Consider the following 24825-nt stretch of genomic DNA (forward strand, 5'->3'; position numbering starts at 1 on the left):
CAAATGGATTAATTTCAGATTATTTTACTCTGGATAGGGGCACCCGGCAGAGTTGCCCTCTTTCCTCATTATTGTTCTGTCTTGCCCTGGAACCATAAGCAGCTGCGATAAGAAAAGAGGATGATTTTCCAGGGGTGGTGGCGGGAGGTGTGGCGCATAAATCTTTGCTTTACACAGATGATATTTTATTATTCGTCTCTGACCCTACTAGATCTATACTTTGCCTCCACATAATTATTAATTATTTTTCTAAATTCTCAGCATACAGAATCAGTTAGTCTAAATCCGAAGCTTTGGCTCTGACAGCGTACTGCCCAGTACCGGGTTTTCAGCTGGGCACCTTCCAGTGGCCCAAACAGGGCATTAAGTATTTGGGCATTTTATTCCAAGCAAATTTGTGTGATTTAGTTAGAGTCAATTTTGACCCTTTAATAAAAAGGTTTTCGAGCAATGTGGAGAGGTGGGCTTCATTACATTTATCTATGATTGGGAAGGTTAATGTTATTAAAATTAATTCTATTCCAAAATTCAAGTACCTGCTACAATCTCTCCCTGTAGATGTGCCCCTCTCTTATTTCAAGCAATTTGATAGCATAGCGAAGTCCTTCATTTAGAATGGAGGATTACATTTCAGTAAGTTGCATAGGCTGATTGACAAAGGTGGGCTAGGCCTACCCGAGATTTTGTTTTATTATTATGCATTCGGTCTCGGACATTTGGCTCATTGGTCTCTTCCACCTGAGAGAGCCCCTCCCTGGTTTTGTATTGAACAGGAAGTCCTTGCTCCTATTTTGCTATTGCAAAGCCTTTCTATCAAACTAATCGGAAAAGTTAAGTTACACCCCGTTATCTTTCATTTGCACTCGGTATGGACAAAAGTGTCCAGAGTGTTTAATTCGGACATTTATTTAAATGTTGCATTGAGCATGAGGCTGAACCCCAAATTATGTATTAATAAGTCCCCTTTCTGCTGGTCAGAGTGGATTGTGAGGGAGGTTAATCCACTCGGTAATCTATATGAGAGTGGAGTGTTGAGATCTTTAGAAAATTTGGTTCAACATTTTTGGATTCCCAGATCTCAGTTCTTTAGGTATTTACAGCTGTGCCACCTGCTCTGTACTGTTTTTTGGAGTACCATACACCCCCCTAAAGCGGCAGATACTCTGGGAGTGGTGATTATTGCTTTTGGAAAAGATCATGAGGCATCAGCGTATTTCAGAGTCTGGGGGACGGAGCTTTAACTTCTGTCAAGAGATTATGGGAGAAAGATTAAACTTGGCATTGGAGGAAGTAGTGTGGGCTAGGATTCTAAAAAATGTCAAGTCTGCATCTAGAGATGCAAGGGTGCGCCTTATGCAATTCAAGATTCATATTCAAGAATAGTGGGGTTAAATGTTGATTCTGTATATATATGTTTTGCTTTTCTTTGTTTTCTTTATGAATCAATAAAAAATGTTAATCAGAAAAGATTCCACTGCCATCTTTATTCAGACACTAATGATGTACTGATGTCAGATTGTTTGTTGGGTGACGGTTTAGAATACTGTTTCATACTTAATAGGTAACTACGCAGGACAAATGAGTAGAACTACATTAACACTTCAGTCACTAACTAATCAATCTGATGACTGTGGTAGTTCACTGTCAGCTAATCAATATTTACTGAATTATATTTGCCTCACTGAGAACTAATAACTAACTATGGGTAAATAACCATTACTACTAATTATTTACTCATAACAACATAAACTCCTCAAAATCAAATGTCTAAAATGTGTGGCGGAACAACCCGCCCCTCCCTCTAGTCACCGTCACCCCGCCTCTGAGGGCTGTCCTTCGGCCAGGCTCACAACGAGCATGGGCTGGAGGGAAAAGAGGTGCATAGTTAATAAGCCTTGTTTCGACAGTGGTGGATGAAGCACACCTGATGTGAATACTGCTTCATCACAGCTGTTTTTCAAATGCAGAGCACTTCTTCTCAGGGAGCCAGCTTCAAATCTCCATGTGTACACACACTGGTATCCTTGCAGACCCAGGAGCAGAGCAGGGTGGGTTCAACCAAATTAGATGCGTCACCGGACATGCTGCTCAGATCCCCTGCACGATCAAGTTAGATGTGTCACCGGGGTAGAACAGCATGCATCACGGCATAGACTAGAGGCAGAGCTGCTTCCCCTCACACCTAAAGCCTGGTTTATACTCGATGCGTCCGCAATAGCATGAGGGAACGCACGGCAAAAGTGACGTCACCGCGGAGTGGCCGGTCGTGCACATTGAGTGTGCTAGACTTTATTTCACGTGGCAGTGCACATGGCATTTTTTTGTAACTACGCGCACGACTCTGCATCCGAAAACAAGTACGTCTGTTCAGGCATCTCTATGATTCATCCATGACAATAGAGACAGCCAGATAGCACAGAATTCCTGGAAAGAAATTTCAGCCACGTTGGGGAAAGAAGAAGTGATTTGCCGAAAAGCGATTTGGTCGATCCCAATTTATAACTTGAGGCAACACATTTTTGGCTACTACCAGACACAAGTACGCGAAGTATGATGGCCAGCCTCTCTCGCAAACTCACTGGGCTCCTGTGGGTTCTTTCACGTTCAAGATACGGCTTGATGCGATGCAACGAGTTGTCAAACCAGTGAGCAGACATTCGGAAATAGCTGAAGTGCATTTCCTCATACATTGCATGCATCTGTCTGACAAGAGTGGTGTATTTGCCATCTCTGTGTCTAGTGGTATTTAATGGGCAGACATTCCATCTTATTCTCCTTCGTCTTTTAGACAACAACAACAAACACAACAATTCCTCCTCAGCATTCAGGAACTCCACGCAAGACGCCATGTTTATGAGTGTTGTTCCGGCAAACTACTACTCCTCACAGCTGCTTGCTGTTGGTTTAGAGGATGATTACTCTGAGTCACCCCCTTTCGTTTCAAAGAATAGTACAATGGCGAGCGCGTCAAGTATAAATGCCTCATCTGTTTAGGGAGGTGCGCACGCAGTCAGCGGAGGCTCGCGGTGCGGAGCCAGGCGAAAGTATAAACAAGGCTTAACGTGGGCCTGGGAAGACATGCCGCTAATGACGCCGCCACCCCACCTGCCACGAATCCAGGAGGGGAGTGCCTGGGCCATTCCACGGACACGCCCCCGACCTTCACGGAGCCCCATTTCACCACAAGAATGCCAGATTCCCCCTTTATTCTGAACACCATTCCCCCTGGACACTATTTTACCTATTTATGAACATTTTGTTTATTATTATTTTCAATAAATGCCTTCCAAGGCTTGACGCCACACTGTGTCTGTCTCTTGCTCACCCCGCCACAAATGTGAACAATTATACTTTTACTGTCAACATGAAATTGCATCATCAGAGATGCATATGCGTTCTTTAACCAGAAATCAGTTATGAACCTAACACCACTCTAAATCACTGGTCGACAGTGCCTGGTAGAGTATCATGACTAGTCAGCTTACCTTAAGTAAAAGGATGTTGTACTGTATGTGTCCAAACTCTTTAAGTAACTTGTGCATGTTACATAGTACATAATGAGTTCTTCTCAATAATTACTTCTTACATAAACTGTGGCCCCTTTTTACAATGGGCTTTATTATTAAGTATATGGTCAATGAATTTAATTTCACAGAAAGATGTTTTGAATCTGTGTGAATGTTTATGTAATTGATTAATGTATCTGATTTAATAAATCAAATGTAGAACCAAATACTAGAGTGTTCAATGTTAACATCTCAGTTACTATCAATTGTTTATAATGTGTTTTCACGGCCATTGTTCAAAGGTGCCATGGTTTATTCCTGGCAGGCAGCAGATGCCCTTACCCTGCCCCCACCATAATCCTAACCATATGGAGCCTTTAAGGCAGACTAGCCTGCCAGGAACAACATATGGCACCTTTCTCCCATTGCGGTGTTGTGAACGAGTGCTGGTGACCTCCTTCCCTCCGATCCCCACCTCGGTCCTCTGATCCCCGAGTTCCACCCTGGTCCTTCGAGCCTTCGGCTACGCTCTGGGCACTAGGATCCCCAGTTCCGCCCCTCGAGCCTTCCACAGCTCCACCTTCCACGGCTCCGCCCCCAGAGTCTTCCACGGCTCCGCCTTCCACGGCTCCGCCCCCAGAGTCTTCCACAGCTCCTCCTTCCTCAGCTCCACCTTCCCTGGCTCCACCTTCCTTGGCTCCGCCTCTCATGACTCAGTCTCCCAGGTCTCCTGATCCTGTTCCTGCTCTGTGGCCTCCTCCCAGGCCTCCTGATCCTGTCCCTGCTCTGTGGCCTCCTGATCCTGTGCTTGCTCCATGGCCACCTCCCAGGCCTCCTGATCCTGTCCCTGCTCAGTGGCCACCTCCCAGGCCTCCTGATCCTGTCCCTGCTCCGTGGCCACCCCCACCCCTACCCCTGTCTTTTGGTCACCTGTTTCCTCCTGCCCCTCCATCTTTAGGTGCCAGGAGTCGCCTTGTAGGGGGGGGTAATGTCACATTCTGTCTCCCTCATGTTTTCCTCAGACTCTTATTTTGAAGTTTCCTCCCAGACTACATCTCCCGCAGTGCACTACCCTCATCACTACAAGCTGTTCCTCATCATCCTAACCTGTCTTTCATCCCCTCATTAGTTCCTTTGTGTATAAATACCTTCCAGTTTTGTTTATTGTTTGTCAGTTCTCATCTATGTAAGACTTGTGATAGTTTGTTTATTTAGTTTATGGCACTCCACGTTGTCTCATCTTCATCATTAAAGCCTGAAAATAGGTCCATCGCCTCTCGAAAATAGGTCCACGTTGTTTCATCTTCACTACCACAACATGTGACATAAACAACTCTTAAATGTGTGTGTCAGAGCTGGGATTCGAACTTGGGTCTCTGACACAAGAGTCTTAATTTCCACCTCTGAGCCACAGAAGGGAGATGGACCCAATAGTCAGACGCATTCTTAAAAGTACTCAGAAGAGTTTATTAACAAAAATAGCAAAAAGGGTACAAAAAGCAATTTCTTACTGACAACCACAAAACAGAAAGATCTTTCGTCCAAAAAGGATCCAAAAGGAGGGAAAAAATAATCTCCAAAGAACTCAGGAAAAAGACACCAAAAAACAGCAAAAATAAACACAGGGAAAAAACAATCCAAAAGGCATTCAAAGTTTAGTACTTAGAACTAGAGCAGACTTACGGCAGCAACTGGCTAGGAACATCAATAACCAAGCAAAGAAACAAAAGGAAGTGATCAGCTTAAATACACAGCCCAGAACGAGGCACATGTGAAAACAATAACACATGATACAAAGGCGGGAAACTGAAATGAAACACAATGAGGGCCTCTAGTGGCCAAAATATAACATTAAAGCAAAAAACCCTGACAGGACCCCTCCCTCTAGGAACGGCTCCTGACGTTCCCTCCCGGATGACTGGACTTGCGAGCATGAAATTCTTGAATTAGTTTGGGGTCCAAGATGTCCTTGGCAGGAACCCAGGAGCGCTCCTCAGGGCCATAGCCTTCCCAGTCCACAAGATACTGCCGGGACCCACATACTCGACGGGCATCCAGTATTCTGTGGACTGTGTAAGCTGGCTGGCCACCAATGATACGAGAAGGGGGAGGTTTACCTGTCACAAGAAAAGGAGAAGACAAAACAGGTTTTAACAGTGAGACATGAAAAGTGGGATTTATCTTCAAAGACTTAGGCAAGTATAAACGATAAGTAACTGGGTTTACTTTCCTGGCAATCTTGAAGGGGCCAATGAACCTCTGGGAAAGTTTACGGGATTCCACCCGCAAGAGAATGTTCTTAGTGGAGAGCCAGACTCTTTGGCCGGGGCGCAGAGTGGGGGCAGGTCTGCGTCTGCGATTGGCCTGGTGCTGATACTGCTGAGAGACCTTCAAGAGCTTGAGTCGGGCTTTTTTCCATGTCTGGCGGCAACGTTTAACGAACTGTTGAGCAGAGGGAACTGCAACCTCCACTTCTTGCTCAGGGAATAGTGGAGGGGTGTATCCCAACTGGCACTCGAAAGGGGACATGCCTGTAGCAGAGGAGCGAAGGGTATTGTGAGCGTATTCTGCCCACATGATAAAGGAAGACCAAGAGGATGGGTTGTTAGCTGCCATACACCTCAGTGTAGTCTCAAGATCTTGGTTAAGCCTCTCCGTTTGCCCATTGGACTCCGGGTGGAACCCAGAAGATAGACTAACTGTAGCCCCCAGAGATTGACAAAATGCCCGCCAGAATCGGGAGGAAATTTGGGGTCCTCGATCAGAGACGATGTCTTGTGGGATGCCAAAGACTCGGAAGACGTGGTTTATAACCAATTCAGCAGTTTCTTTAGCGGTGGGTAGTTTGGGCAGAGGAATAAACCGGGCGGCCTTGGAGAATCTATCAACTATGACCATGATAGTGGTGTTGCCTTGTGATAGTGGAAGTCCAGTGATAAAATCCATGGAAAGATGAGACCAAGGTCTATGAGGTATGGAGAGAGGATGCAATAGCCCCTGAGGAGAACGGTGAGGGACCTTACTTTGGTTGCACGTGGGACATGCATTTACAAATGTTGTCACATCCTCCTTGATAGTTGGCCACCAAAATCATCTTTGGAGGAACTCAAGAGTGCAAGAGGTACCAGGATGACAAGTGAGACGAGAGGAGTGTCCCCACTGGAGGATCTGGGAGCGTACAGCTTTAGGGACAAACAGGCAGTGGGTTGGGCCCCCCTCCTGGCTCAGGTTCTCGGGCTTGGGCTTGTTTTACAGTATTTTCCAGATCCCACCTGATAGGAGCTATTATCTTGGAACTGGGGATAATCGATGCAATAGAATCTTCCTGAGGAGTGTTTACATATACTCGGGACAAAGCATCAGGTTTTAGATTCTTAGAGCCGGGGCGGTAGGATAAGATGAACTTGAATCGGTTGAAGAATAAGGACCAACGTGCCTGGCGGGGTTTGAGTCGCTTTGCCTGCTGAATGTATTCCAGATTTTTGTGGTCAGTGAATACTTGGAATGGGTGTTTGGCCCCCTCAAGCCAATGCCTCCACTCTTCAAGCGCTAGCTTAACTGCCAGTAACTCTCGATCCCCTACATGATAGTTCATATCAGTCGGTGTAAGGCGGTGGGAAAGGAATGCACATGGATGCAACTTGTTGTCCTCCCCCCTTTGGGACAGCACAGCTCCAACCCCTACGTCCAAAGCATTGACCTCCACGATGAAGGGTTTATCTGGGTTAGGGAGAATGAGAATAGGAGCAGAGGTAAAATGGCTTTTGAGTTTACTGAAGGCCAACTCTGCTTCATGTCCCCAATTAAAGCTGGTTGTGTTCCCCTTGGTGAGGGCAGATAAAGGAGCCGCCACAGTACTGAAGTTCCGGATGAACTTGCGATAAAAATTGGCGAAGCCAAGGAAACGCTGTACTTCCTTTACCGACGAGGGGGAGGGCCAATCCACAACTGCTTGAATCTTTTGAGGGTCCATTTGTATCTGGCCAGGCTTGATAATGAACCCCAGGAACTGAACTTTGGTCACATGGAACTCACATTCCTCAGGTTTAACATAAAGATGGTTATCAAGAAGACGTCTGAGTACCTTACTGACGTGTTTTATCTTGGAGGGAACTCGAGAAGATGAGGATATCGTCTAAGTAGACAAACACAAATTGGTTGAGCATGTCTCTGAGAACATCATTGATGAGAGCTTGAAACACTGCAGAAGCATTAGTGAGACCGAAGGGCATAACTAAATATTCATAATGCCCAGTGGGCGTGTTGAAGGCGGTCTACCATTCATCTCCTTGTCTGATGCGCACGAGATGGTAGGCATTGCGCAAGTCAAGCTTAGTGAAGATGGAGATTCCTTGCAGAATTTTGAAAGCAGTGGTCATTAGCGGCAAGGGATAGCGGTTTCGAATAGTGATCTTATTAAGGCCCCTGTAATCAATACATGGCCGGAGCCCGCCATCCTTCTTCCCAACGAAAAAAACCCCAGCTCCAGCAGGGGAAGTGGATGGTTGGATGATACCTGCCGCAAGGGATTCGTTAATGTATTTGTCCATAGCAGTTCGTTCGGGGAGAGACAAAGAGAATATACGACCTCTGGGGGGACAGGTTCCTGGGAGCAGCTCAAAGGCGCAATCATAGGGGCGATGAGGAGGTAAGGAGGTGGCCTTCCTTTTGCTGAACACTGCTTTGAGGTGGTGGTACTGAGCAGGGACTTGAGGCAGATCTAGGGCTTTTTGGGACTCGAGAACAAGATCAGGGGAGTTCTGGGCCAAGCATGTAGTCTGACAGGTGGGACCCCAACTGAGAACAGCGCCAGTGGACCAGTCAAAGTGTGGGTTATGCTGGAGGAGCCAGGGGTGACCGAGGATAATAGGGAACTCTGGAGTCTGTATAAGGTGAAAGCACATTCTCTCCTGGTGCTGGTAAGTGACGAGACAAAGGAGAGAGGTGAGGTGGGTTATTTTCCCTGGAGCTAACGGTCTTCCATCCAAAGCTGTCGCAGTTAGGGGGCAGGAAGGGAATTGATAGGAATCTGGAGACTTTTGGCAGGAAGGAAATATCCATGAAATTCCCAGCAGCACCAGAATCAATCAATGCCTGGAGTTGGTGTTTTTGATCTCCCCAAGTGAGTGTGATGGGAAGGAACAATCCAGAGTTGGAAGGTGAAGCTGTGCGTGTAACTCCCATTACAGTCCTTCCTTGCCTGTACGGGACTGGGCGTTTCCCGAAAGCTCGGGGCAGGCGGAGCGAAAATGACCATACAATCCACAATATAGACAACAGCGCTCTCTCATGCGACGGTCTAGTTCAGATGGGGAAAGCCTAGTCCTTCTCAATTGCATGGGTTCCGAGGACTCGTGGGGCACTGGTAGCATTTGAGCAAGTGCTGGACTGGCAGACAATGTGGAAACAGATGACTGGTTCAGTCTTCTCTCCCTCAGGCGAATCCAGCCGGATTGCTTGATCCATGAGGGTCTCGAGATCACGAGCAGGTTCTCTGGTAGCCATATCATCCTTGATTGCCTCAGACAGACCATTCAGGAAAGGGCCTCGTCGTTCCAGCCGCTCCCTGCTGCAACTGTCCGAAACTGTATGGCATATTCAGCCGCGCTGCCATTACCTTGTCGGAGGGTGAGAAGTCTCTTAGAGGCTTGCCGGCCACTGAGGGGGTGGTCAAAGACTCGCTTGAACTCCTTTTCAAACACAGAATAACTTGAACAGAAGGGTGCCTATGCCTTCCAGACCGCTGTTGCCCAAGAAAGAGCCTTACCAGAAAGGAGGGTGATAACATATGCGATCTTGGCCCAATCTGAGGGGAAGGAAGATGGTTGTAATTCAAATGTGAGAGAGCATTGAGTCAGGAACCCATCACATGCACTGGGATCACCTGAGAAATGTTGTGGTGGAGGTAGGCGAGGTTCAATCAGAGGAGAGAGCACTCGAGAATCCGGAAGTGGTACCGAGGCAGCAGTAGAAGCAGTAGCTGAAGTAAAGGGCAGACGGTCCAGGATCTGACGGACAGAAATCATGAGATCAGACAGCACTTGTGAGTGTTTAGCCATCACAGTCTCCTGCTGAACTAATGCTGACTCATGGCGTTGGATTGTGGACTCCTGCTGAGCAATTGTGGCCGGGAGTTTTTGAGCATTAGGCATCTCTGGGTTCATAATGTTGGCTTGGTTATTCTGTCAGAGCCAAGATTTGAACTTGGGTCTCTGGCACAAGAGTCTTAATTTCCACCACTGAGCCACAGAAGGGAGATGGACCCAATAGTCAGACGCGTTCTTAAAAGAACTCAGAAGAGTTTATTAACAAAAATAGCAAAAAGGGTACAAAAAGCAATTTCTTACTGACAACCACAAAACAGAAAGACCTTTCGTCCAAAAAGGATCCAAAAGGAGGGAAAAAATAATCCCCAAAGAACTCAGGAAAAAGACACCAAAAAACAGCAAAAATAAACACAGGGAAAAAACAATCCAAAAGGCATTCAAAGTTTAGTACTTAGAACTAGAGGAGACTTACAGCAGCAACTGGCTAGGAACATCAATAACCAAGCAAAGAAACAAAAGGAAGTGATCAGCTAAAATACATAGCCCAGAACGAGGCACATGTGAAAACAATAACACATGATACAAAGGCGGGAAACTGAAATGAAACACAATGAGGGCCTCTAGTGGCCAAAATATAACATTAAAGCAAAAAACTCTGACAGTGTGTATGGGCTCACCATGACACGTGCTTAGACGGAGCCACTCAAGTGCATGCAGATAAACAAGAACCCCACTGTTGGGCCTCATGTATTCAGATAGAAGATAAAGGCAGGCCTAACACAGTCGTAAAACCTGACTGAGGCCCACACACAGTCATAAATCTTGCTGATAAAAACCGCGCCAAAATCAAACAAAGGGAGTCCAAAACAGACTACAAATCCCATGAAGCCTTGCTCACTAATGGATCGAACTCTCTATTCTAATTCTCTATTCTAATGTGTGCCTATTGGATGAGGCACACATTAGAATGCCCCTCAACCATGACATCATCGGGAGTAGAAATACCTCTGAGTTGCTTCCAGCAACTTTGCTCGCCGTGTGTAGACGCAGCTCATTGCTGCTCTCAGGTGTAGCCTCGTGGCACAAGGAAGTAACATCCGACTTGAAACTGTGGTCATACAATCTCCATCTCACTGGACGAGTTGAGATTACTCTGTGTTCCAACGAACACTCTAACGGATCCGAAGGAGACCCCCGAGCAATCCACATCTTCATCCATTTGCCTGCAGAAGTGAAGAGAAAAAGATTTCTCTTCCCTCTTCAATCAAGTCGACGTAGCTGATTTCTCCGCCAGCCTGCCGAGAATCAGCAGCCGTACCGCCCGCCAACAGAGCAAGGAAACAGCCTCCCATCATCACCCGAGCCTCGAGGAACAGAGTCGGAGTTTAACAATAGATGAACACACATTCTACCTGCATCCTCATGCGATTCAAGTAAGAGGTTTACGTCTGGGCAGAGACAGAATATTATAGTGTGTTATTCTTGTGTATCAAGGTTATTGCTTGTACAGTTTACGGACCGCCGAGTCCGCTCATTGCTGCTAATAATACTCAAGGTATTACTGTAATGTACTGTTATCACAAATGAGATTTGCTGTGTTGTAGTCCAACCAGATTGGGCTGTTGTGTATTTCCGCCATTGCGGGTGAGACCGGCACACTGAGTTTATCCATTAAAGAACCAAAGACCGCAGGACGGTTTACGAGCCATCCACCGCGTCTCTGAGTGATAAACTAACAGCTGCTTTCTCTCCCACGATCGCGAAACCGGCTTTGGTGCCGCCACTTTATTCTCTCTCTCTCTTGTACTAACCACACACACACGACCCCTCACAAACATTCTTGCACACACTTTTGGCAAGTAGATAACTTTGTGATAAAGCTCAGCTTTGTCCCTAAGTTAGCGTACAAGCGGAGACACACGGTAAACGGGCAGACTCCATTCACGGCCATATTCTCTGGCCGGAAATCTCGCGTGACGTACTCTCCACGAGAGTCACGTCTGCCATTTTGTGCACGTCACTCCTTACACACACACACACACACACACACACACACCCATTCACACTCACTCACACACACACACACACACACACTTACCTACCTCTCATGTGTCATAGGCTTATTTTGGTTACCATATCTAATCATGTCACTGTTTAGTTTGTAGTTGTAAGTCAGAAGTTTATTGACTGCATTGTATTGATTATTAATTGATATTACTGCAGAAATAAACTTTGTTATATTTCAAAGAGAAGTGTTTTGGTTTGTTTTGCATACGCCTGTGTCAAATGCTGGCAGGGGATGTCAGTGCTCAGATTCAAGCCTTCATTGTTTCCTTTTGAATGTCAATTTTCTTAAGAGAACAATCTAATATTGAGACTGTTATACTGTCTGTTATTAGTCTCTGATTCCAGGGTGGTGCTCCGGCGATATTAATCCTTATTAATATTCTATTGATTTTGATAATTGATAATTATCTTTGATGATTGTTGAATTTGAAGGATCAATAAGCTAGTGTTAATTCTAATCAAAGTTCCATTGATTTTTATAATTAAAGATTATCTTTGATAATAATTAATATTCTATTGAATTGGATGGTTATCTTTGCTTGTTGATGTGAAGGGTTAAAAGAGCTAACATTGATTCTCATCAATGTTCTATTGATTTTAATAATTGATAATTATCTTTGATAATTATTAATTATTGCTAATAACCAAACCCGCTCCTGAACGTAGCGCACTACATTTACTGGTGTCCCGTATGAGGCTTTGATGAGTTTCTATTATTTAATTTAAATATTAATTAATAACTAAAGAAATAATTATTAATTATTTCTGATAGTAACACTGATCTAAACAACCAGTAGAACCTACACCACCCACCTCCTCAGATCGAGCACAGAATAATGCAAACCCTGATTGGATGACATAACAGGCTTGATGAACTTGTAGTTTTCAAGTTTATATAATTCAATTGGATTAGACTAATGAAATTATTAAAATGCATAAAAATACAATTAATCTAAAAAATAACTTAAATACACCTCTCCTGTGCACACACAGTATACTGTATATTCCTTGAAAAATATGTTTGAAACCTTTTTGGGGAATAATGATTAAGTATGCACTTACTGTATGTGTATTCATGGTGCTAGGAAAGTATTTAAATAGACATCACTGAAGTCACATAGGAGTCACTGAATCAAGCTGTTTGTAAAATTGATAAATGTTTTCAAAAATGTATGAAGCCAACATTAATACAAATATGAAATTTATAAGAACTTGGCATCCGCAAAAACTTGGAAACTAGATTTTTAAAAGAATGTTCCTTTTTATTATCTCTGACAAGAACAGAGGAACAATGTCATGCTGCTTTTATGATGCAATTTCACGTTGACCACAAAAGTATAATTGTTCACATTTTAGACACTGGATTTTGAGGAGTTTATGTTGTGATGAGCAAATAATTAGTAGTTATTATTATTTACCCATAGTTAGTTATTAGTTCTCAGTGAGGCAAATATAAATCAGTAAATATTTATTAGCTAACAGTGAACAACCACAGTTTTCAGATCAGTATTACTTATTGATTAGTTAATTGTGTTTCTGCATTAGTTAATAGTTATGACTGAAGTGTTAATGTAGTACTACTCATGTGTCCTGCATTAATTCCTGTATAATTACCTATTTTTTATTATTTTAATTTGATTTTTTTTATTGTTTTTTTTTTTTTTCATTTTTATCCCCTTTTCTCCCAATTTGGAATGCCCAATTTCCACTACTTAGTAGGTCCTTGTGGTGGCGCGATTACTCACCTCAATCCGGGTGGCGGAGGACAAGTCTCTGTTGCCTCCACTTCTGAGACAGTCAATCCACGCATCTTATCACGTGGCTTGCTGTGTATGACACCACGGAGACTCCGCATGTGGAGGCTCATGCTATTCTCCGCGATCCACGCACAACTTACCACAAGCCCCATTGAGAGCGAGAACCACTAATCGCGACCACGAGGAGGTTACCCCATGTGACTCTACCCTCCCTGGCAACCAGGCCAATTTGGTTGCTTAGGAGACCTGGCTGGAGTCACTCAGCACACCCTGGATTCGAACTTGCGACTCCAGGGGTGGTAGTCAGCGTCAATAATCGCTGAGCTACCCAGGCCCCCTATAATTACCTATTAAGTATGAAAGAGTATTCTGAAGCTTTACCATGTGTTGTCGTGTTTTTAGATGGATGAAGAAAGCAGTGAGCAGCGTTCATCATCAGACGTGAGCTTCTGTCCCCCTGTAGTGATGACAGTCACATCAACACATCAACGCCACACATCAGATGTCCAGACTGCAGAGAGTGAGTCAAAGTATTTTCCACATTCACAATAATACTGAAGTCAAACCATTGAACTAACACAAAGGGGAGTGTGGGAATTATACAGTGACCAAAACATTTGAAATAAATCCAAACGATCTAATTATCAAGCCTCCGTTGTGTAGACTGTAGCTCTGCACACTCTGTTCAATCTCTCAGTTGACTTCATGAGGTGCTTTTGACAGAGTTCACATGTACGCTGCATACTCGAGCACTTATACTCCACATTCAGTCAAGTGTGTCCAAACTTTTGACTGCTAATTTTCTGTCCTTGATAAGTACATTATCCACAGTACTTCCCATTCAGAGGGACTAAACTAAGAATATAATAATATAGAGTAAGAGTATAAAAATAAGAATATAAAAAATAGATGGTAAAATTATTTATATAATAAAATAAAAATACAGAGTAAAAAGTCATAATACATATATTTTACTTTTATATATAACACAATTTTTAATGTAAAAAAATTATCTTGCAATTTGAGGGAAATAAATAAATGAACTAAAAACAACAAAAGTTATAGACATAGGATACGTGTTCGTTTACGGAGCAATTGTATTCTATCTGGATTCATTACATTACATTACATTCCTTACATTTATATAGCGCTTTTCTAGGCACTCAAAGCACTTTACATAGTGAAAAGGGGAATCTCCTCAACCACCAACAGTGTGCAGCATTCACCTGGATGATGCAACGGCAGTCATAGTGCGCCAGAACGCCCACCACACACTAGCTATTGGTGGAGAGTAGAGCAGAGTGATGTAGCCAATTCAGGGATGGAGATTATTAGGGGGCCGTGATAGATAAGGGCCAATGGGGGGAATTTGGCCAGGACACCGGGGTTATACCCCCTACTCTTTACGAGAAGTGACCTGGGATTTTTAATGACCACAGAGAATCAGGACCTTGGTTTAACATCTCATCTGAAAGACGGTGCTTTTTTACAGTATAGATTCCCCATCACTATACTGGTGCATTAGGACCCACACAGACCGCAGGGTGAGCAACCCCTGCTGGCCTCCCTAATACCACTTCCAGCAGCAAACTTTGTTTTCCCCAGTAGGGCTCCCATCCAGGTACTGACTAGGCTCAACCCTGCTTAGCTATAGTGGGCAACCAGGCGAGAGTTGCAGGGCGATATGGCTGATTCATTTATACTGCATGTGCACTGATGACTAATAGGCATTAATATCAGTATGTGATGTCATAAATGTTTCTTCCATGTGGCAGATCATGTGTACTGTGAGATGGGTGTTCAGACACAGCATATTTATGAGAATCCAGCATTTGAAGATGAACCACAGACCCTGGAACATCACAACATCAACAATCAAATGTAGGACTACTGGCAGAGATATTTACGGGATTGTTTCCAAAAATGAATATTCTGTCATAATTTACTTAGCCTCATGTTGTTCCAAACCTGTATGACTTTCTTCCCTCTGTAGAACAACAAATGGAAAAGTTTAGCAGAATGTCCAAGCTGTTCTCTTCCATACAATGAAAGTGGGAAGGGACCAGGACCGTCACGCTCCAAAAACTACAAACAACACCATACAAATATCATACCAGCTGTCAATATGATTATATTCTGAATACTACAGTTCCAAGTCTTCTGAAGCCGTACAATAGCACTGTGTGAGGAACAGACTGAGATTTAAGTCATTATTCACTGAAAATCTTGCCTTGGAAATCTTGTATGGCAGCTTGTATTGTATGGAATCGAGCAGCGTGAGCATTCTGCTAAACATCTTTTCTGTAAAACAGAAGAAAGTTAAAAGAGGTTTAAATGTAGCTTCAATATCACGAACAAAAAATTATGTGTGAAACTGTTTTTGAAAAATATGAAAATGGGATGTTTAAAATATGACAACAGACTGTTGAGGCCTGCAGCTGCTGGAGTCTTTCCCTTCTTGAAAGAAGTCTGAGGTTTAATATTAATTGCCTCAATGACAGATTTCTGAACAGGGGCTAGCTGGTCTAGCTTTCCCAGATTACACTGATGTGTGTTTTAATTACTATATGAAGATTTAAAAAATAACCATTAATAATTATAAAGATTTGACATAAATACCGGTGCAATTCAATTGTTGGACTTAAACAGTGAGTTTAGTCTTTCTATATCCTCTGAAACAATGATATAATGTGTAAACAGAACAGTTTAATGCAGTTATTAATATTCCGTTATAATAATAACAATAATCCATCCATTTGAAATATGGTGTGTGTAATTGTACTGCTACAGCAGATTTTCCATTTTTATCATCACACTTCCTCATTCATCATCCACATCATCGTTACATTCATTGATTCAGATATACTTTATATGTATAATCAACTATGTGATTGATGTTTCACTGAATGTAAAATAGTCAGACTGTATTAGCTGCATTGACCTATGCATGTTTTCCATGCCAAAACAACATTAAACATATGTTAAATATGTATCAGGCATACATATTTTGTGTGTGGATACACAAATTACAATGTGATTATTTTTTTTAAATGAATAAATCACTGTTAACTAAATGTTGAATAAATAAGTTAAACTACAGTGTATTCATTGATAACACTGCTCTAAGTAAAAGCAAATACTATGACTGATTTCCAAACTTTGACCTGTAGAAAAGATTAGTGTAATCATTGATGTGAAAAACTGATTTTAAAAACTGTACTTAGTTTTCCCATTGCTTATTCAAAATGCAGGATATTTTGGAAACAATATTGTTTTATGAAATATATCACCATTAGATAAAAAAACCTTAAATTTGGACCAACGTTTAAGTAAAAATGGAGGAGATTTGGCAATTTTGTAAAAGTGCAGTAATAAAGTAATACTGTGTTTTGTTATTTTCTCCCTCATGTCTCGCAGGTGAAGCTGGCATGCATGATCAGTGTTTCCATGGGAACATTGATTGTTCCCAGGGAAACGCTGATCATGCCACTGATTAGCATGCTAGCAACACCTGTTCCACTCTAATTCACTCCCTACTTAAACCCTTCGTGTTCTCAGTGTCTTTGCTAGATTATTGTATGATGTCAAGCAATTAACATTGCTCTCTTGCCTAGTTGGGCCTGTCTCTGCCTGTGTGTCGGAAGTGTGTTTACCTTCCAGCTTGCTGTACGCTTGTTCTTTGCACCCACGGATGCCAGCGGAGGATTTCTCATCTCTGCCCACGTGTTGGGAATGTGATTGCCTCCAAATCGGCTGGGTGTTTTCTGCACCTCACTATGCCTCAACTGAGATTTCCTACAGATCTGCTCCTGACTTCCACAATGCATACACTCATCTACGAACCCACTCTTCCCTGCCCATTATGCTTTTTTTTTTTTTTTTTTTTAAACTGCACACAGGTGAGACTCTTTCCCTCTGCTGCAGCCGGTGCCAGGGTCTCCAGCCTTTGCCGGCACAGTGAACCCTACCATTGCTGTTTAATAAAATCCTTTTGAACTGTTCCTCTGCTTTTGGCTTCCTTTTGTCTCGCTCTAACATGAAGGCTCTCCTCAAGGCAGATGAAACGGTTCCAACAGAAACTGTCTCCAGCAGGTGTCAGGATCTGTTAAGATAAAAGCACCAGTGGAGTTCACCGATTTGCCAGGCAAGATGTAGTTGGACCAAGTTGAAGAGTTCTTAAAAAGTGATTTTATGCAGTCACTATTTTCCACACAACGGTGGAAAAAAAATGGTTTGCTGTCTACCATTCACCATAGACAAGTTTGGCATGCAAAACGGAGGCACACCTCAGGGAGTCCCCATTTGTAATATTAAAACTCATGGAAAACATGCACCTCTTAGAAATACATGTGCATGACTTAATATATTGATGAAACTAACAGTGTCGGCACACTGTTGCTCCTGAATTCAATTTGCTGAGCTTCCTAAAACGTAATGTTTCAAGCTGCATCCTGTTCATCAGATTTAATGAAGCGCATGTAGCCATTTGTAATGCCTGGTCAACCCTATCATGTTATTGTGGTTGTAATATGTAAGCTAGCAGGCTAAGCTGTGCAATGAAAGCTAATTGAAAAACACTCAAATGAGAAGTTTTAATTTCACAATCTATAGCTACAGTTATGTACTATGATGTGTAACATCTAATTTAAAAGACATTGTTGGGTCATTCCTATATATATTTTTTTTTTTTTTTTTTTTTTACATTTAAATTCTCAGTACAAGTTGTGGTATTTACATTAACTACGTTTCCATCAAAGGATTTTTTGAGAAAAAAAGTTTTAGCGCATCAAAATAAAGCTGATGGAAACGCAATTTATCGTTAAGTGTCGACATAATATTTTTCCGTTTAACTCTAGCGCATAAACTCTATGTCGATTCTTCAAATGTTGCGAAAAACTGGTTTGGAAACACTTTTTGTCGAGAAAATTGGCATTAACGCAAAAATGTAGTGTTACATGACAGAGTTTACCCCAATCGTTAGCCTGTGTTAATCATGACGACGGTATACATCCTTGAAAGCCATTTTATTGTACATTATTATGGATTGATCTTAACGGCATATAGATCCGATGCTGCAAACATGACACTTCCAGGAATGCCAACACAAATATCTCCTATCATGCACATAGACAAGTGCATGGAGAACAAATGAATGGCCACTCTTTGCGATTAATTTAATCGCGGTAGACATCCGTTTATTTATTAAAGTTGCTTTTCCACACCATTCAAAATAATAGACGGCAGTCACGGAATTAGTCCACAATACAAAAAACATAACATTTCTGTGCACAAAGATGTTTTAAATTAAAAATAAATACACAATACTAGGAGAAACGCTTCAGTGTGCTTTTTTGAAACACTAACATGTAGCCCAATTCTATAAAATTATTGCTTAGTTTATTTAAAAAAAAAAAAAAAAAAAAAATGCCGGCACAATTCCCTGTATTAAATTAAATAAATTACCAAACGAAAAAAGCATTAAATAATAATAAAACGAAAAAAAAAAAAAAAAAAAAAATTACCAAACGAATATATATATATATATATATTTCGCCCTGTTCTGTAGGCGAAAAAAGTAGGCTGAATTAGGCTGCATTCTCAGAATGTTCTACACTTTTTTCAAGACTATAAACTATCAGAACTATTTGTACAATGCTGAGTTCACTTTCAGAAAACGAGCTTTTGAACATTTTAAAACATTTAAATATTTTAAATTTAACCCTCTTTACCTCGGATCGCATTTGCAGAGCTTCTGTCAATTGCATTATGACGCTAAAATTAATTTGAGATGATAATCAAGTTCAGTTGGTCGTTAAAAGTTGCTGGACAAATATGCAGGACATAATGCAGTTGTGATGGCGATGCTTTAGATTAGATGATTGTTCAAAATAGCCTATTAAATATCAGGAATGTATCATATGTAAACCCTGATATTACACCACATCAATTTTTTTTTTTTTTTTTTATTAGCTGTGTACACAGCATATACACATCAATGGATGGTCCTTTTACTAAGACATAAAGTTTCCCCCACTACTTGTGCAGGTTGCCAGCTTGAACAGCGCCATTACGATTTGCTTTCAGGTCGGAACCGGTAGGCGCAACATCAGGACCAATATTACAGTCCTATCAGAAGGGCAACTGTTCCCTTTTGATTGCAATTCCTCCTCTTCTGATTGCTTTTATTTGTGAAATTAAAATGACAGTAAACTGGATAACTTCGGAGGAAAAAAAATAGGGACATCTGGGAGGTGATTAGCGATAAACACATATTTCTGTATGGAAACGGCTTTAGGTCAGATTTCTTTTGAGCTAAACCAAAACTTATGCGACAAAGTGTTTTTTTTTTCTTTTTTTTTTTTTTTTTAGGCATGACGTCATCACGCACACCATTTTTATCGATAAAAGGCCATTTGAATGGAAACAGGCAGAAGACGGCAAATTTCGCAAAATATTTTTTGCATTTTCACTTTGTCGATAACAAAATAGCGTGAAAAGTGGATGGAAACTAGGCTATAGTTTAATTTCACCAGAACGCAATTTTAATAGGTTTGGTAAAAAAAAAAAAAAAAAAAAAAAAAAAAAAATAGAGAATATTTATAATAGTGCACACTGCTGTGGTCCAAAAAAAGTCACATTTTAAATAACTAAAACCATTTTCAACTATTGCACTGTCATTGCATTAAAATAAGTGCTAGCTCATTAGATAAATGAGTTGGTTTGTATTACATCCTCTCACTAAAATGCATTCATGTGTGGTAAATATGTCATTTGAGTGTCCCTTGACTTTTTGTCCACTCTGTGTCATGAGGCTGCAACCTTTAATTGAAGATTTATGTCATGAAATGATGTCACTCACGCTGCAGGTAACATCAGCCATTCAGCAAACTCATGCTGGACTTATTTGAAGTGTGTAACTCTTCCAGTTTATTTATGTTTTCCTTTATTTTGTGATGTTTGTCATACATGGTAAAGCATAACATGTCCGCTCTGTTACTGGAAATGGTACGATGGAAAATTAGATGCAAAATCCAGTTCTTATTTGTTTTTACAAGTATGCTATGTATTCACCCTTAATGATTTCTCATTTTACTTGTGTGTAATCTTACCAGTTTATTATATGTTATATTGTTAATTATACTTTACCATTTATGCTTCATTTTTTTATTAATTTACCTAGTTTGAAATTCTTATAATTTAGTACTTTTGAATGACCAGTAGATAGCATCAATGTATTAGTTTTGAGAAGCAAAATTGACAGCGTTCCATGAAGATTTGAAGGTACAAAAAGCTTCTGGCTGCTAAACATGCAACTGATTGTATGTAATCATCTTTTTTTTTTTTTTTTTTTTTAACTGTTTTATTATGTACTTACATTTAGAATAGGAGAATATACAACATGTATAAGAAGTTAAACCTAAAAATGTAATCTGTGATTAAAAACATGTAACAACTTATGCATGTACAACAGAGAATGTATGAATATTTTACACACGAGACAGCAGATACTACAAAGAAGAGCCAGGAGGAGAAGAAATCGTGTGGCTAAGAGACTCCAGAAGAGGGTTTTGTAGGCATTCTAAGCTTTAAATTACATAATTATAGGGATTCCTAGACTTAGAGACACTGACTATACAAGATAAGGACTGATAAACCATTGGATTCGACATCGATTTGAGTCGTCTCCCCAATGCTACTCTTACTCAGCTAATATTGTAGTTTATTTTACAATACCTTTTATATTTTTACTTTTGGTGGAAAAGTACTGTAACCAATAAAACTGAGGTTTTAAGGTTACAAATTGCCTCCCGATGCTTTAATTTTGAGATTTTAAGTCTTTCAGTTTAAGGATATCCAGTTTGTAAGTAACAAAGGCCTAGTTGCTTATAATTTAGGATAGACTGACTACCTTTATCTGCACTGATTAAAATAACAGGATAAAAGGTGTACGCATTGTGCTACATAAGATATAGGGAAAATAAAATGTCAATATGTTTATGTTAATAGAAATAAAATTATCAAAATAAGTTTACAAATATGTTTGCTAGATATCTTTCACAGACCATGTAGTAGCTAATTTATCCTCTGAATGTCCATAAAGATAAAACACATAACCCTGTAAAGTCTGACATATGAAAGAATTATCAGAAAATGCGAATTTTTTGACATTAAACTGTTTTTAGTACTATTACACAAAATATAAAAAGAAATCATAATTCATTTTTGTGTTATTGAAGTTTTTCTACAGTGGTAAATCATGAGGTATTATCAGAGGACTCCCTGGGTTTTTCAGAGATACCAAATATTTGAGAGTTTGGCCATGACAACTTCCTCTTCTTGCTCTTTAAATATGGATTGAAATGTATCACAGTTCAGTTCAGCAAATGAAATAAAATATGAATATTATTTTTTTTTTCAATTGACAATTGTTTTGTTTTGTTTGTTATTAACATTTTTTATTGATTCCAAGACAGACAAAAATAAATTTAACCACAAAATTATACATTAGGAATCAACTTATAACCCTTTATAACCCTTTCCCATAAGCAGTAATCACCATTTCCAAAGTATCTGCTGCTTTAGGGGGGTGTACACCACTCCCAAAAACAGTACAGAGCAGGTGGCTCAGCTGTAAAATCCTAAAGAACTGGGATCTAGGAATCTTAAAATGTTGAACCAAATTATCAAAAGATCTCAGTACTCCACTCTCATATAGCTCACCGAGTGTAGCAACCCCCCTCCCAATCCACTCTGACCAACAGAAAGTGGATTTATTAATATGTAATTTAGGGTTCAGCCATATGCTTGAGGCAACATTTAAATAAATGTCAGAATTAAACACTCTGGACACTTTAGTCCATACCGAGTGAAAATGCAAAATAACGGGGTGTAATTTAACTTCTCCGGTTAGTTTGATCGAAAGGTTTTGCGATGGCGAAATAGGGGCAAGAACGTCATGGTTACTGGTGTAACCTCCGTTCCCTGATGGAGGGAACGAGACATTGGTGTCGATGTAGTGACACTAGGGGTCACTCTTGGGAGCCCGAGACACCTCTGGTCTTTGATAAAAGGCCAATGAAACCTCTGGCCAGGGCCCAAGAAGCCGCTACACCACGGGTAGAATGGGCTCGTAGCCCTACCGGGGGCGGCATGTCTTGGGCGAGATATGCCATAGATATGGCATCAACAAGCCAGTGGGCGATCCTCTGCTTGGAGACAGCGCTTCATTTCCGCTGTGCACCAAAGCAGACAAAGAGCTGCTCAGAGAGACTAAAGCTCTGTGCGCGATCCAAATAGATGCGCAAAGCGCGCACCGGACACAGCAACGGCAGGGCTGGGTCTGCCTCCTCCTGGGGCAGCGCTTGCAGGTTCACCACCTGGTCCCTAAAAGGAGTGGTGGGAACCTTGGGCACATAGCCCGGTCGGGGTCTCAGGATCACGTGAGAATAGCCCGGACCGAACTCTAGGCACGTTTCGCTGACAGAGAACGCTTGCAGGTCACCTACCCTCTTGATGGAAGTGAGCGCAGTCAGGAGGGCAGTCTTCAGGGAGAGTGCCTTAAGCTCGACTGACTGCTAAGGCTCAAAGGGGGCTCTCTGTAGGCCCTGAAGAACTACGGAGAGATCCCATGAGGGAACGAAGGGCAGTGTGGAGGGATTCAGCCTCCTAGCGCCTCTTAAGAACCTGATGATCAGGTCGTGCTTCCCTAAGGACTTACCGTCAACTGCGTCGTGGTGTGCAGCAACGTACACCTTCAAGGTGGAAGGGGACAGCCTCCCTTCCAACCTCTCCTGCAGGAAGGAAAGCACTGATCCGACTGCGCATCTCTGGGGGTCTTCATGTCGAGAAGAACACCACTTAGCGAACAGACGCCACTTCAAGGCATACAGGCGCCTCGTAGAGGGGGCCCTAGCCTGAGTGATCGTGTCTACCACCGCGGGTGGTAGGCCACCTAGGTCTTCCGCGTCCCATCCAGGGACCAGACATGGAGATTCCAGAGGTCTGGGCGCGGGTGCCAGAGGGTGCCCCGTCCCTGAGAAAGAAGGTCCTACCTCGGGGGGAGCTGTCGGAAGGAGCGTGAGGTCCGAGCACCACGTCTGCGCGGGCCAGTAGGATGCTTACCAGGACGACCTTCTCCTCGTCCTCCCTGACCTTGCACAGGGTCTGTGCGAGCAGGCTCACTGCGGGAAAACGCATATTTGCGAATGCCAGGGGACCAGCTGTGTGCCAGCGCGTCTATGCCGAGGAAGGCCTCGGTCAGGGCGTACCAGAGCGGGCAGTGGGGAGGATTCTTGGAAGGCGAACAGGTGCACCTGTGCCTGTCGAATCAACTCCAAATCAGCTGGACCACCTGAAGGTGGAGTCTCCACTCTCCCTTGAGGGTAACCTGTTGTGACGGCGCGTCCGCCGAATTGTTGAGGTTGCCCGGGATGCGAGTGGCTTGCAGCGACTTGAGGTGCTGCTGACTCCGTTGGAGGAGACGGCGGGCGAGTTGTGACATACAGCAGGAGCGCAGACCGCCTTGGCGGTTGACATATGCTACCGCTGCCGTGCTGTCTGTCCGAACTAGCATGTGCTTGCCCTGGATCAACGGCCGGAACCTCCGCAGGGCGAGCATAATTGCCAGTAATTCAAGGCAGTTGATGTGCCAACGCAGCCGCGGACCCGTCCAGAGGCCGGCGGCTGCGTGCCCATTGCCAACAGTGCCCCAGCCCGTTTTGGAGGCGTACAACACACCTGGAGACCAGTTCTAAGGGAACACCTGCTCGTAGAAACGAGAGGTCGGTCCAAGGGCTGAAAAGACGGTGACAGACCGACGTAATGGCCACGCGGTGTGTCCCGTGGTGCCATGCCCGTCTCGGGACTCGAGTCTGGAGCCAGTGCTGAAGCGGCCTCATATGCATCAATCCGAGCGGGGTGGCCACCGCCGAGGATGCCATATGCCCCAGAAGCCTCTGAAAAAGTTTCAGTGGAACCGCTGTTTTCTGTTTGAACGCCTTCAAACAGGCCAGCACCGACTGGGCACGCTCGTTCGCAAGGTGCGCCGTCAAGGAGACTGAGTCCAACTCCAAACCGAGAAAAGAGATGCTCTGAACCGGGAGGAGCTTGCTCTTTTCCCAGTTGACCCGAAGCCCTAGTCGGCTGAGGTGTGAGAGCACCAGGTCCCTGTGTGCGCATAACACGTCTCGAGAGTGAGCTAAGATTAGCCAGTCATCGAGATAGTTGAGAATGCGAATGCCCACATCCCTTAACGGGGCAAGGGCAGTCCCTGCGATCTTCATAAAGACGCGAGGAGACAGGGACAGGCCAAAAGGGAGGACTTGTACTGATACGCCTGACCCTCGAACGCGAACCGCAGCAAGGGTCTGTATCGAGGAAGGATCGAGATGTGAAAGTACGCATCCTTCGGGTCTACCGCCGTGAACCAATCTTGATGCCGGACGCTCG

At 42.8% G+C, this 24825-nt stretch overlaps 2 protein-coding genes across 2 annotated transcripts in view; one reads left to right on the forward strand and one right to left on the reverse strand.

The window, feature by feature from the left end:
• LOC127418156 (RING finger protein 148) overlaps positions 1 to 17325 on the forward strand; it is a 43241-nt gene extending 25916 nt beyond the window's left edge. The window contains exons 6-7 of the mRNA XM_051658579.1: positions 13780 to 13897; positions 15153 to 17325. Coding sequence (XP_051514539.1) covers positions 13780 to 13897; positions 15153 to 15262 — 228 coding nt within the window. The 3' untranslated portion in view covers positions 15263 to 17325. The remainder of the gene's footprint in view (positions 1 to 13779; positions 13898 to 15152) is intronic.
• The window catches only part of LOC127418180 (uncharacterized), a 446156-nt gene that overhangs the window by 72355 nt on the left and 348976 nt on the right, over positions 1 to 24825 (reverse strand). The gene's annotated exons all lie outside the window — the stretch shown is intronic.

This window comes from Myxocyprinus asiaticus, chromosome 27 (assembly GCF_019703515.2).
Source record: "Myxocyprinus asiaticus isolate MX2 ecotype Aquarium Trade chromosome 27, UBuf_Myxa_2, whole genome shotgun sequence".
Classification (NCBI taxonomy): domain Eukaryota; kingdom Metazoa; phylum Chordata; class Actinopteri; order Cypriniformes; family Catostomidae; genus Myxocyprinus; species Myxocyprinus asiaticus.